This window comes from Lepidochelys kempii, chromosome 10, assembly GCF_965140265.1.
Source record: "Lepidochelys kempii isolate rLepKem1 chromosome 10, rLepKem1.hap2, whole genome shotgun sequence".
Lineage (NCBI taxonomy): Eukaryota > Metazoa > Chordata > Testudines > Cheloniidae > Lepidochelys > Lepidochelys kempii.
In genome coordinates this window covers 49713296-49728229 of record NC_133265.1, presented here as the reverse complement: position 1 = coordinate 49728229, position 14934 = coordinate 49713296, and the positions used below count along the sequence as shown (strand labels likewise).

Below are 14934 nucleotides of genomic sequence, written 5' to 3'. Positions count from 1 at the left end.
ATACACAGCATTGTTAATATTACAGCAACTATAACTGGATCTTCCAGGTGGAAGGTTAGTGTTCCATTCCATTCTTTCTTAGATGTAGGCATACAATTTTAAAATGCTGATTATACTGTTTCTGCTGGGCCAATCTTGTAGACCAGAATACTGACAATGAGATGCATGTTACGAGTATTTGATTCAGGCCATATCTACACTTGGAAAAAAGTATTTTTGCAAAGATGACTCACACAAAAAAAAAAAATCACACAGTGGACAAAGTTGTAGTTTCACCTTGATGTAGCTGGTCAAGGTGAATCCTAGACCAGCTAAGCCTAGAAGTAAACTATAACTTACCCTATCTACAGTAGGATTTAATATTTTGGCTAGCTTATTATAAATACTTTAATTGCAGCCATGGACCTTGAATCCAAAGCCAAGGCAGACACTGGACGTCTTAAATGCTACAGGGAAGTCAGCCCTCAGGATATAGGTTGACTGCCATTAGTTAATCCTTGACAATCTACATTTAAAGCAATGTAGTTATCATGCAAGTAGTGTCCACAAAACATAAAAACAAACTCCTAAGCACAGTACATTGATCCTCTTGCAATCTTCTATTGTAATTTTTTTGTTCCCTTTCTTACTGAAGGCCTGAAGGAGTGCCCCAAGCACAGAACCTGGGATTCTAGATGCTTGCTCTTGTCCTCTTATAGACCACACTGCTTCCATTATTTTGATGTATTTTAAAATTAAAATGCTTTTTGTATACCACAAATGGAAGGTCAAGGATACAGAATATCCCAAATTATTCAAATTTCCTCCTCCCTCTCCCAATTCTAGGCAAGACAGGTTTATTTAGGTTTAATCTATTTCAGTAGGGCTTTTATATACTATGACAAGTAGACTGAACTGGTCTGGTTCTGGATATTAAAGGCATGTGGCTTTCAGTGTACCAGAGTTATGACACTTTGGAAAATGGAAAACTGAAAACGCAGAACAGAGAGATCACTGAGCAATTACAGAAGTGTTTATTGTCCAACAATGAAATGAACACAGTCTAAAACTTTGTAGGACTTTTTGTACTCCTCCAGCCTCTAGAGTGGCAATTCCACCTTCACTTGTACAAAGCTGGCAGTCACTTCTACACCTATGATACAGGCATGTCCCATGTTCTGGAAAACAGTGAGACAGTTAGATTTATAACAGACTAGAGCCGGGGGGGGGGAGAAGGAGGAGAAGATACTGTTCTAACAAATGGGGTCTAACAAATCTGCCACAATTGCAAGCTCAGTTGTCAAAAAGCGAGTGAAAGTTCATAACTTTGTTTTGCATAACTCAAAGTTCAATACACCTTTATACACAGTGTGCATGTGAATACACAGAGAACTGGAAACTAAACTCAATAAGTTTCCAAGCTTTGGCATGAATGTGTGTGTTTGCAGCGAGTTAGCAGGCCATGGTCTTCGTACTCGAAACCCTGAACCACACTGAATTGTTTAGTATTGTACAGTGATACAGTCATGTTATTACCTTGGAATAAACAGTCCCACTTATTCCATCAAAATTAGCACCACCACACGCGAACATGTGTAGCTATCATGGAACTTGTTCACAATCTTCATTTCATGAGGTATTTCCAGACATGTAGAATGGGGCTCTTATGTTTTCCTCATTGCTTCAGTTAGTTTTCTCCTTGTCTCCAGGAGCCCTTAGGTATCTTCCCCAAAATCTTTAAGACTGCTGTTTGAATTCCCCTTCCATTTTGACTCCCCACACCAGCTCTCCTAATTTCTTCAGTCTGACATCTTCTTGCCAGGTCTGCTCCCTTATGCTATTTAGTCTGTTCCGCCTTCCTCCAATGATTGATACTACAGATGTGTCTAGACCACTGCCAGTTACAGAACTGTTGCAGAGCCTCTGCAGCACCACATAGTGGGTGATGGGAAAGCAAGACTGGGAGCAGTAAGGTGAATGGGGGAAGTAAGTGCTAGGAACAGAACAGGGGTAAAGTGTTCAAAAATGCTTAAGTTGCACTTTCAAAACCGACTTTGGAACTAGGCTCTTAAGTGCCTAAATCAGTTTTGAAAATGCATCTTAGGTGCATTACCCATATCTGATTATAATTTCCCTTTGAGAAGTGCTTTTAAAACTTCTCTCCAAAGAGAATGATAACTTTGTTACCACCCTGTTTAAAAGTACTAGCTCCTTGGTGAAACATGTTCAAGCATTTACAATCCATAAGTGGCCTACCATTTATCCAGAGAATAGTGCATCAGACATCAGAATATTCAGATCTGTCGATAAAACAGAGGCTTTCATATTAGAGAGCTGTAGCAATAGAGGGTTCGATGTGCTGAAATCTTAAAAAAAAATGCAATACAAGCAGGTATGTTTTGAGGGAGGATATACAGAGATTTTAATCAGGTTTACTATTTACAGTTGAGATCACTTTCACATACTATTTGCTATCCTACATGGCTACATTTCCAAACCAACTTAAGATCTACAATATAACAGTTCACTCAACACAAAACAGCTCTTCATAGAAAAAATGAAAATTCATTATAGAACAGTAGTGCATACATTTTGCTCCTGAAAAGCCAGCTTTATTTTAAAACACTAAAGTTTGAAAGATTGGATCTCTGAATTTGAGAAGATCAAAGATGCACACTTGTGATTCTAAAATTATTTTGGTTAGTAGTCATTTCATACAATTTATCTTTAAAGTGTACTGGACTTTACCTATGTTTTTTTAAAAAAAACGACACTGGTGAGAGGTAAGAATCAATATATTTACCATCACAAATTAAATACAGCAGACTTCCTTTGTACAACTTTGGCCAAAAAAAGTTCCACATAGTGAAGATTTAAAAGGATTCCATATATATGTAAGAATCAGTCAGTTAATGCTTAGAGGTAATCTACCGAATTAGGCACACTTCCTTTAACTTTCATGTCAACCAAATTAATCTTGATCTGCAAATGGTTCTGAAGTTAGAAAGTTTGCCAGTATACTAAAATATATTTAGATACATGAATAGCTGGCTACAATAGTGAGTCACAGGTAAGTATGTGGGTATGTGGAAAGCCACGCTGCTTTGCCCATCACCAGTGTACATTACAGCTGTCCTCATCTGTGCAGGGTGTGTTTTAGCTAAGTCTACATAGGCAGGAAAACTACTGCAGTAGACCAGGCCCATTCACCTTCCAAGTAATAAGAGATTCAAGCTTAGGTTTGCATTATCTTCTATGCGTAGGTTCCTCCAGTGATAAGAAGCTCGTAAGCAGGATCCCGGCTCCTCCTACACAACACTACACAGGCACACAGCATGCCCAGCAGCTATGGAAAGAAGAAAAACAAAATTGAGTACACAGCAGATACTTGCAAGAGATTGGTTTCTGGACATTAATCACTGGCTAGTTGCCAGTATGTTTCAAATGGCTGTATATCAAGCCTGAAATGTGAAGAAAGGCAAAATAAGATGACTTTTGAAAAGCTTTACCAGCTACTGTATATACTACATAAAATTAAGCTCTAAGCTGATCCTAACCAAAAAAAAAAATCACCTTATAGGAGCATCTTTCATTAGGCTATTCCTTGGTCAAATCACTTGTTGTATTCTGCCTCTATTATGCCAACAGATGTAAATCAAGACTAATTTAAAAAGGATGGAAACTTTATATTAGTGGATAAGAAAAAGACTAATTCAAGGTGAGGTGGTTTAACACTCAATTGCCACAGAAGATCGATATCTAAGTGCCAGAACTTTAACATTTCAAAGGGGAAATTAGAACCATACTATTTGATGATTGAGGTGTAAGTTACTATAATCCAGAATGTACAAAGTCAGACTGTACTTTAAGTTAACACAATTTGACTGGTCTGTTTAAGAAAAGGACATGGTATAGCTGGAATCCTCTTCTTTGCTAATGTGCCCAATTTGGGCAAAATGTGTCCAATGTTGTAGTCTTCACCTTTTAAAAAATCAAGTTAGTGCTGCAAAGGTTGGTGCACAGCTGCTCTAAGGGCCACTCTGGCAGCTTGCCAGAAACCTGGGGGTTCAGCTAATTAACATATAAATGTACATGAGATGTTAATCTGAGATTAATGTATTCATGGCTGTAAGTAACAAAGTACTTTACAAAAAGAAGTTAAATGCTTGAGGAAGACATCAATGAGAAGGCTGGAACTGCTTTGCAGCCAAGTCCACAATTTCTGGCTTTACCTTTTATGAGGCCTTATGAAAAGGTTGCCAGTTAAGTTATTGTTTAGATTTGTTCATAAAGCTGAATAAAGGAAGAAGTCTGAAAAGATGTAAGTACTTCCCAAAGAGGCCACACAGACAGCAGCCCTCTTACATAACTTGATATCTGCCTGCAGGGTGACATTTATAGAAATTCAGTAGGTTCCTTCATAAATCTTGGACTAAAAGTGAACGGAACATTGCAACTCAGTCAAGTCATGCTGAAATCTGGCCTTGCTTCTTCGAGTTTAACAGAAAATAGGCTTGCAGGCAGACCAATACATTCAGAATCTTCTTGATTTGTGCTGATTACATAGGGAAATTCACTCCTCTCAGATTTGCATTTACTGACAAGGAAACACTATTGGGCAACGATTGGACAGTGAAACTATTAAAAGTTATGTACTAAATGTTGTGTGTCCAGGAATGTACACCTGCACATTGAAACTCAGTAACATTAAGTGACGTTAGCTTAAATCAATGCCAAAGTTTGTGTTCTAAGTCAGTATTAAATTTAGTTATCAATGTTCAGTTCAAAATTCATTAAAAATGTGACAATGAATTAGTCTTCAATCACTGGCAATACCATCACCATAAATATTCCTGACTGACATCATTAAAAGCCAACCCACTGCACTAACCATATTTCAAACACAAATGTAGTGTAAGGAATTCCATAATGTTTATAACCATTACATATAAAAAAAATTAATCATAGCTTATGACTGGGTGAAGGCAGCCAAATTATGTATTGTTCTAGACCTGACTTGACCCAACAATGCCTGACCGATTCTATATGCATTTAATGGGATGCAGCCAATTATTTCATAGAACAGTTTGATAGACTTGCAAGTGTATCAGCTGTTAGAATATCAGTCTCCAAAGAAAAACACGCTGCTGAAATTTTTGGCCAGAAGAAAAGGTTTCTATGTTTGGTGTTTTGGTTAAAATAAAGACCTTGAAAGTATTGGTATGATCTATTTATCAAGAGAACCTTGGTTAGTGTTAAAAATCTTAACATTCACCAAAATATTGCTCTCTACTTCACTGCAGTTAGTACTTACATCTTGGACCAATAAATCTTATCTTCAACACAAGTTAATATTTGCTTATTTTTGAAAGCTGTAACTTCACACCTCCCTGCATCAAAACTTTATACTTATCCTCAATGATCAGATCTGTTTTCTTAGCTTGCCCACTGTAGTTTTAATTACACAGTATCAATTTCCCAATGTCAGCCATTTTGTAGTTTACATGCACAAAGTTAGCGGACAGTACACTAGATCAGCTGGGTCACTCTGCAGTTATGAAATAAACCCAGGTTTTTAATAAATATGTTAAGCAAGTGTTAGGAAGTAGAACTTGCTCAGGAATACTTTAAGAGAAAGCTCCCACCTTTGACAACACTACTAGTCCACTGAACAAAGCTTAGAAAATAAGCTATTAAGAAAAACTGCCTCCCAGCTAATCAGCAGTGTATGTACAGAACCAATGCATTTAGATGAATTTGCCCCTTTCAGCTTGCTTGCAGTTTACAGGAGACCGGCCCACACTGTCAACATGGCTGAGACCTTTGAATGCTCAGAGAGCAAAGGATCCAGCTGGTGACTGGAAGTCTGACCACCACTTCAAATGGACTTTAAAGAAAAGTGACCCTAAATCTGTTCATTCCGATCCTGGATTCTGCCTCACAGAAATTTATACTACCACCCTAATGGATTAACAAAGTGGTGGCTTTACTGGAACCCTTCAGAGAGGAGAGAATCCAAGCAAATGATAAAGATTTTAAAGAAAAAGCAGCTTTTATGTTTGTGATAGAACCAACAACAGTTTTTGCTCCAACCTCTCAGAAATAGTAACTGTGCAATAGCACAAACTTATTTTATTGAAGACTGACAAACTAAGTTTAAAAGAAAAGGTTTTAAAATCTTGAAACCAATGGAAGGGTCTGATTTTTTTTAATACACATTTTTAGCTTAAGATTGTCCCTTTTATGTGATCACTTAAGTAACATTTCTGCCTCATCCTTGTAGGCTATTTTATTCATGTTTATCAGAAACAGCCTCCAGTCAGTTCACTAAAAGCCACATGTTCAGAATTAAAACTGACAAAGAGAAAACCGTTCAATTCACCATTCAAGCAAGCCAAAAAAAAATCCATCCAGACATGTGTAGACTAAGAAGTCTATTACTCGGTCACTCATCAATGATTCCAAAGAGCCACATAACTTAGTACGAAAAAAAGACTTTACCAAAGTATTACATTAATTTCATTTTCTTTCTTAGCAATTGTTTGCAGAACACACACCGATTACTGATTAATGCATATTGTGAGAAGGGACAGTCAATGATAAAATTCTCTAATGATTTTTTAAAATTCATTTAGAACTTTGAGAACTTCCACAAAATTAGACCCAAAATTTGATCTTATAAAAAAAAGTTATATGAAAACTTGATGGCATTCCTTCAACTGAAGTTTAAAACAAGTTAATCAGACAGTATAGGTTCTGGCAGCACAAGCAGAGTTTTCTTGCCCCTTCATTCCTAGTTCCTTATTCTGACATCTAAGCTACAAGTGTCTTGTTAAAAAAAAAAAAGCGTCTCTAGAGTTAGACACTTCTAGAGATATTCTAAAACAAGATTATACCCAATGGTGATGCAGAATGACTTCTTGTGCAGAATTTGTGAAGGATGTCAAAGAAAACGTGTGCTATCACTTTAGTGGAGCCGTCACACAGCAACTTCTCTTTAAACTCTGGTGGGTCTAGCGTTCTGCATTAGCTCAATAGCAGGGAAGTACCAGCTCCTAGGAAGAAGGGCTATTTTTCACAAAAAGTGAAAGTAATCTTTCATTGCCTCAGTCTTTTCATTTTAAAACAAATATTCAAAACTGAGTTTGCCAAGCAGGCGAAACAAGTTAAACTTTTAGGTTACAGCGACAATACAGAATTGCTGTAAGCAGAGCTGCCAGAAGCATTATTCTTACTGTATTACAAACACAAAAGAATGAGGTCATAATGGGGGCTGTGTGCATTCTTAAAGCCTTGATCAGAAATTTTACTGAATGGAGAAGATCACGGCTGCTCTAATTCACATTTACTCGGTCAAAGTCCATTTGTTAAAGGTTACATTCTTGTCCACATTTAAATTAATTTTTATACAGTCTTGCTGTGCCATATGCACAAAGTAAATATGGAAATTCCATGTATTATACAGAATCATGGCCACACTACATGCTACAGCTTTACAATGGTCTACTGGAGGTTTACTTAATAAAGTCAAGTCAGTTAGGACTAGGCTTAAAGGAAAGCAGAGTATGACTATATAAACATTAGATTAAACCAATGTCTTATTTAATACTGAAACCTTGTTAACTATTACAACAAAACCAATTAGATGATGTAACATTTAATGAGCTTAATAGTTCCTATTGCAGTCAGGGCTAAGCAGAAATGCCAGGTGTCTAACAGAAACTGTTTACTGAACACCGGAGCTATATGTTTAAAATCTTATAATCTACTTTCTTAATGGTTGTTAGATGGTTTGCTTCAGTTCTACATGAAGACATTTCAAACAACATACGTCAATACCTTGGTAAGGGCAGAAAACCCCTTTTGATGTTTCCTCATTTTTTTGGCAAAGTGTTTACATAGCCTTTTCTGCAGACATAATTTGGAGTCTCCCTGCTGATAGCTAGATTACTGCCACGTGGCACCACAAAGCAAGTGCCACCCAAAGTGCAGAGACTGCACAATGAGCATACTTGCTTGCAACTGGCAAGCCAGTGGGACACTGACAGGCACACAGAGTGAAACAGAGTGGCATGGGTTATAGCCCCATGCAGAGGGGCTAGGATTTTTAACAGTGCTGTAAGCCATTTTTGGGGGGCAGGGGAGGAGGAGGATGACGACATCTCTTCACTACATCAGACTCCAAAATAAGTATAGCTTTTTGACAATTAGGACACAGCTTCATATACTTTTCCCCTACATGTTTCTTAAGGGGGGGGGGGCAGTGGGGAAGAGGAGGAAGGAATTCTACCTTAAGCCCAGACAAGAAAAGGCAACTCTAGTTGGTAAACATTGAACTCAGTGCCTGGCAACAACCAAAAGAAAAGAAAAGAAAAGAAAAGAAAAAAAGAATACTAAGAAACATCAATAAAACTAACTGAACTGAAACCAGGCTACCAAGACACTGCACAAAAAGCTGCAAAGAACAAGTGATGTGACATACTTGAGTAAATAGGGTATACTGAAGATTTTGCTAAAGCATAGAAAGGACAGTTAAGATGCTGAAAGCTCTCAAGGAGAAGATGCAATTTGCAGTAAACCATGTGAAGATTAACAAAGGGACTGACTTCCATTTAGGAAGGAGGCACAAAGGATACTAAAACAGCAATAGGCTTGAACAAGCAGCATTACAATTTTAGGAGAAATTCTCTGAAATGTAGATTTGAGTGTAAATAGAACAATCCTATTTTCACTTTGTCATTCTTTGTTTCCAATTATTTTGGCTGCCCATCTCTGGGGCCTATTTCTGTTGTTCTTCCTCCCCAAAGGAGGTTACCCAAGCTAAACACAAGTTGATTTAACACCTTGTACTGTGTATAAGGTTCTTCAGTTGAATTTCTCTTCTCAGTAAGTTCATACTGCAGTAACTCTTGAAAAGAAAGTATAAACTAAAAGAGTTTTGACAATCACCTGGCTGCTGTTTGGCATTGTAAGAGTTTAACAAGCCAAACAATTTTGCTCTATGAAGATTTCTGAATGTTAATATACAGAAGAACATGCTTTCAACTCTTTGGAAACAGCTTTCAACTGAAACTTCCATTTCTGATCCTATTTGAGGCACCTACCTTGCTTTACAGAAAGCCAGCACAGCTTATTACAATTTCCATCTCAACAGCTGAACATTCAAGAGCATTTTTCCAGAGTAATTAGAACTATTCCTAAACACTGAATTATCTCTAAGCACCAACTGTTCACCCCTATTATAAACTGCTTCTGCTCTAACACTGATTTAGTTAAAGTAGGTTTTAATATTTACTATTAAATAATTCTGATGGCAGAAGGATGCCAGTTTTCAACTGGCATTAGGTTCCCAGACTGCAAAAGTATCTTTCTTGAGCAAGATGGTTAATTCTAGCAAGCAACTCAGAAGCACTTTTAAACGTAATATGACTTCAAATACACTAAGTTTACACAAGGAAAAAAACCTCTCCACAGGAATGTCATAATACTGCATAGTGCAAGATGGGTACAAGACTGAGCACATTTTTCAAAACACCAAGGCAAAATGCATTACTTTAACAGGAGATCCAAACCTTCCTCCAAAAGACTGGAATAATCAGATCTATCCAAAAGCAAAAATGAGCATTTCACAAATCTGAAATAAACCAGCTCAAGACAATGAAACCATATTAAATGCATAGCATTTATACACAGATCTATCTGTTTTACAAGTTTATCTTAGCACTGAGACGGAGTTCCATTACTGGATGCATTTTCAGGTGCTGAACATTGGCAAAAATTCACCTTTAGATAAATTTCAATCCAAAAGTTAAATTATGAAAGTTTAATAACTTTATTCAGCTGTTTTGACTTTTCTGAAGGCAGAAAGTGTTACACTAGTTAAAGTTTTCTGCTGCAAAAGGCTGGGAATTATTTAGTTAGCTTTAAAAAAAATAAAAAAAATCCCCAAAACCTTAGTACTCAGCATGTGCACTATAGTTTTCACTGGGGACTGCAATGCCCACTGCCACATCAGAAAACACCTGATTAATGCTTTGAGTTTTTTTAGAGGTATTAACTGGTTAAACTAATGAACAGAAGCAGAATTCCAGACATACAGGCACATTTAAGAGTAGGTGTCAGAACACTTGTTCGAAGTCCAGTTACTTAGAGAATTAAATATTTTAATATGCATCTCAATATCTGGGGAACTTAGTTAAAATGTTTTAATTTTACAGGATTCAAAGTTATGGTATTCAGAGCATCTGTAAGTCGGCCACAATGCACCTGCTCATTAAGGAATATAACTTATCACAAAGAAGAACAGAATACACTACATACGTGCAGCATTACAAAGATGTTCACTATGACAATCAATGCACTAACTGAACTTCAGTTAATAAACATCAGCTGTGATGCTTGAGCATGTGTGTACAGAGCATTTGCATTCAGAGCATTCTTACTGAAGGGTCCTCAACTCAGGACTTCGCTTCCCCTGAAGGCCCAGCATTTGAATCAGACCTTCAGAGCAAAGTGCAATGCCCCCTTTCCGAAGGGCCACCGTAAGAGTCAGCTATCAAAAAAATCTGGCTATATTTTTAGGTGGTTCCGAGATACCATGATTTAATTGTTGATTTATTTCCTGATAACAGCATTAGTATGAACTGCCCCTATTTGTTTTAAGGGCGTTGTAACTATTCAAACAAACGTTAACTATCATTAAATGTATCTATGAAAAATATTTGCTCAGCATGAATGTCAGGTGTGTTCAGATGCATCTGATCATTTATATTGGAGATCCTAGATCAAATGGAGGCAAGACACATTCCAGCAAAAGTCAAGGCGCTGAACAACTTAGAAATAACCACGAGTAATCAATTTAAAATATTTGGTTATTTGACACTTGGGTCAATGGAACTCAGTCAAAATAAAAAAAACCTAAGTTTGTTGAAGACTGGTGCATTTGCATGGTAACCTGGGATTACAGTCCAGAGTTTCATTTTTATATGAAAGGTTATCAGTTAAAAAGTAAATGTTTTGAAATCTCACCTGAATGGCAGCAAATGCCAGAGCTGCCCAGATAACATACATCATGATTTCTTGTAGCTTCTTTACAACTAGAGCCTCACACCCCTGAAACAAACAAGCAGTGCCATTTAGGAAGTATTCAGCCTGGTCATAACTTTGCATAGAAGCTTTGCTTATATCTCCACTAATAAACTGAAATAAATATCAAAAGCAGCAAGTGAATGGACAGAAAATTATAGTGCTAACGGCTTTAAACTCAAGAAAAACTAAGACATTTGAAGGTTGGCTTTTACGATGGGAAAGCCGACTGAGAAGAGCAAAGTTAGTTATTTTTCAGATTCCAGATCAGATCCAGATATAATATACACCCTAAACTTCTGCATTGGCCACCAAAACAGGTAAATTTAAATGACTGTCAGCTTTATACATACTAGTAAACTGAATTCACAGGCCTGGCTTACCTCAGAATAAAGGTCCATCGGGTGGGTCAAACTGCCAGTACAATTGGTGCTGGTTGCTTTGCAGCAGCTGAGGGGCACACTGTTATTTTTAGTTTCTTTGAACCACTTTGTGTTCTCCCAGTCTGAATAGTTGTGGCTCCCACAACAGCGCAGCTACAGAAAAACAGAAAAAGCCACCATGTATATCAAAGTTATTAGTAAAGGGACAATAACTAAGAATATGCAGTAACTAATTACAATGCCATGAACAAAGATGTATTAGAATAGGCTGCCTGTGTTATTTAAATATTGAACATTAGAGTAGGTCATGTCACTTGCCACTTAGCATGACAAACGTTTTGCTAAAAAACTACAGATTGAATGTTACTAGTATTACTTTCAACTTCAAACTAGATTTATGGCACAGATCCTGAAAACTAGCTATGAAATACTCACTGTTAAAATTCTACCTCTGGATGCTAAATGTTTAACACTGAGTTTTCTATGCCCTCCATCCCATATAAAGTTTGGGACTCCTTATAAGTTTAAGAAAAGCCCTATTCAATTAGGCTTTTCTTCAGATGAGTCGAGGCCTGGAGCCATTTCCTGTGCTCAAATAGCTACAGAACAAACTAAAGAGTCCACTTCTTGCTATGAAAGTGTGCTTCAGAATTTAATCTGATTTTAAACAAATATGTTTCTAGCCCTCCTGGGTGTGAAGAAAGCCTTTAAAATGTGAACCAAAATCTAAACTAATGTAGCACTGTACTACATTAAAATGGGGACGGACTAAAATAGCCTTAAGCCTGAGCCCTAAGGGGATGACAGCAAAGCAATTTACTTCCTTCAGCCCCCAGAAATCTACTAAACTCCCCAACCACACCCCCGCCCGTGCACACTTCAGAGAACAGGGTTGCAGAGGATTGATTCTCTTAAAAAAAAAATCCTTTTCTTTTTTTAAAACCCTCCTTAAGAAGCATTTCAGACTCACAGTGTAGGGAAGACTTTCAGATTCCAAGTGAACACATGGCAGCCAAGCCAGGTAGAAATGCCAGGGCTGAAGAAAATCAAATACCCACTGAAGCTGACATATGGGAGTTAATTTCAGAGTTTAAGGCCATGAGAAATTATATGACGCCCAGTATTCCAGTAGTAAAAGAAGAAAGTTACTGACTGGGAAAATAAGAGTCAGCCGTGCCTAGAGACTGGCTTAAGACCAAAAGCAGCAAGTGAGAGCATGCAGTGCAGAACCACATGGCACTTCTGGAGCAAAGAGAAAGATGCAGCTTAAACTGGAGGATATAGAAAAACATGGTGAGACGGATCATCAGTATTCAGGGAGTCTCTGAAAGAGGTGAAAGTGGAGAGTGCACACAAGGCACTTGTCCCCTCCACCTTAGAACAGACCCAAACATTTCATCATAAAATTTCATCATTAAACAGAAAGATTTAATCACGGCGGGGGGACGGAGGACGGACGACGAGCGCGTGGCAACAAAAAAAAAGAAAGAGCCAGACAGCATTCAGAACTCAAAGGCCACAAGCTGCAATTTTCTCCATGACCCTCGCTGCCTTATCCTTTTTTTTTTTTTTTTTTTTTTAAATAAAGAGTTGGGAGAAATTACAGCACTATTCAGGAGGGCAGATATCTGTTACAGATGGGGATTCCCATCTAAACTCATTCAGCTTCCAAAAAACCCACCAATATTATACAATAAAACTTTACACAAGGAAAAACACACTAGAGATACTTGGAATAGAAGTCAAAACATCAAGTACAAGAGGATACTGCAGAGGTAGAAATTAAGAATAAAATGCTGAGAAAATTTTTGCAGATGATGGAACCCAAGAGAAAGAGGATAAGAGAAGACAAGCAATTCTAGAGAATGTACTGGCAATGGCAGATGTGAAACTGAACAAGAGGACTCTGATACCTGAGGAGTAACAAGAAGATTAACCAGAAAGGACTTCTTGGGAGTCACCAGCAACGAGCAGTTATTTTAAAGAATAGAGAAAATAACTGATGGGGAAGGGGTGGGGGTGGAGAGGAAGGAAGGCGGTGGCAGCACTGGGTGGTGAGTCCCAGGGACAGAGGAGATTGGAGAAAAGAGAGAGGTAATAGGGAGGAGTCCTCAGGCCTCCTGTTTAATCCTCTCCATGCAACTCAAATGATCAGATGGTAATCTACTCTTAAGGGTAAGGGTTAATGTCCCATGCATGGAGAAGGTACTACCTTTGGACTGCAAGAGAAGCAGTCCCAAGTATTCATGGGGGAGAGTATAGGGGTTTAAGGTTCAGCAAAAAACTCAGTCATTTGGGGCATGATTCTTATGCTACCTTGGTATTTTATTTTTGGATTTAAACTCAGAGTAATGAAGAAGGGAATTAATACAAGAAAATGGATATGGAAGTTCACAAAAAGAAACCAAGCCTTCAAACACACAATTGTGAATACAGCATAATTAGAAAGGACAGACAGACATTGGGCACACAAGTGTTCATGCCATTCAACAGCTAAAGAATGACAATTTCAATTTTTCCAGTAATTGAAATAGTCATTTTCAGTGTCTCTTCCTTTTAAAAATAGGAATCTTTGAATGTCAAAGGGCTAAATAAAATCATTAAAGGAAAGAAACTTATAATCTTTAATTGGGTTTTTTACTCCATGAAAATGTATTTCCAGGAGGAACAGATTATGGCTAAGAAAGGTAATTGGTTTCAACAGACTTTTTGGCTCCAGTCAAAGAGGAGTTGGCAGAATATTTGCAAACAAACATGTTTTCCTTTTCAGAGGCATGGAGGGACAGTTTATCTTATTGAAGGGCACAATTACTGGGTTATTAACAGTGGGATCAGGGTACATCCCCCATTAAAAAAAAAAAACAAACTTTTTTTTAGAGACTTGAAAATACTGCAACGCTTTGGGGAAGGAATAGTTAAACTCGGAAGTGTCTTCAATTGCAGGCGGATTCCTTACCGGGTCAGTTCTGATAAAGAAGTTGGTGGATAGAGAAGCAGGTGCAGCACTGCTTTCACTGTGCCAACAATTCAGTCGCAGATTGATGGAGAAAACTTCCCCCAAGGGAATGAGGTGGCACATTTTATTCACACCCTCATGGATATACTAGATTCATCTCTAAATCCTTAATGAAGTGGACAAGATCTGCAGAAACTAGTACATTACATGGTCAGATCATGCCCCATTGGAAGCAGTATTTGATCTTTGGGATCCATCCCCACTATTTTTTTTTTTAAATGAACACTGCTTATTTCTCCAGGACAAAGGTCAGTTTGCAGCAATTAAATGAGGACACTATTCAATATGTTCAAATAAAAGACAGTATAAAAAGAGGTCTTCTGCAGGAGGTGGGTAAAGCAGAATTTAGGGTCAGTTGATAAACAGAGCCTCTCTATTGAAAAATGAAAGAGCTCCAGAAAAAAAGCTTTCATAAGAAACAGGTTCAAAAAAGTACATGAACTAATTATTTGGGAGAAATTGAATAGGTTG

The 14934-nt window shown here is 37.7% G+C and overlaps 1 protein-coding gene across 1 annotated transcript in view; it reads right to left on the bottom strand.

The window, feature by feature from the left end:
- Window positions 1-2374: 2374 nt before the first annotated feature.
- Window positions 2375-14934, bottom strand: part of TSPAN3 (tetraspanin 3) — a 37537-nt gene continuing 24977 nt past the window's right edge. Inside the window, exons 5-7 of the mRNA XM_073303507.1 lie at window positions 11448-11600; window positions 11008-11091; window positions 2375-3325 (exon numbers count right to left, since the gene is read on the bottom strand). Coding sequence (XP_073159608.1) covers window positions 3233-3325; window positions 11008-11091; window positions 11448-11600 — 330 coding nt within the window. The 3' untranslated portion in view covers window positions 2375-3232. The remainder of the gene's footprint in view (window positions 3326-11007; window positions 11092-11447; window positions 11601-14934) is intronic.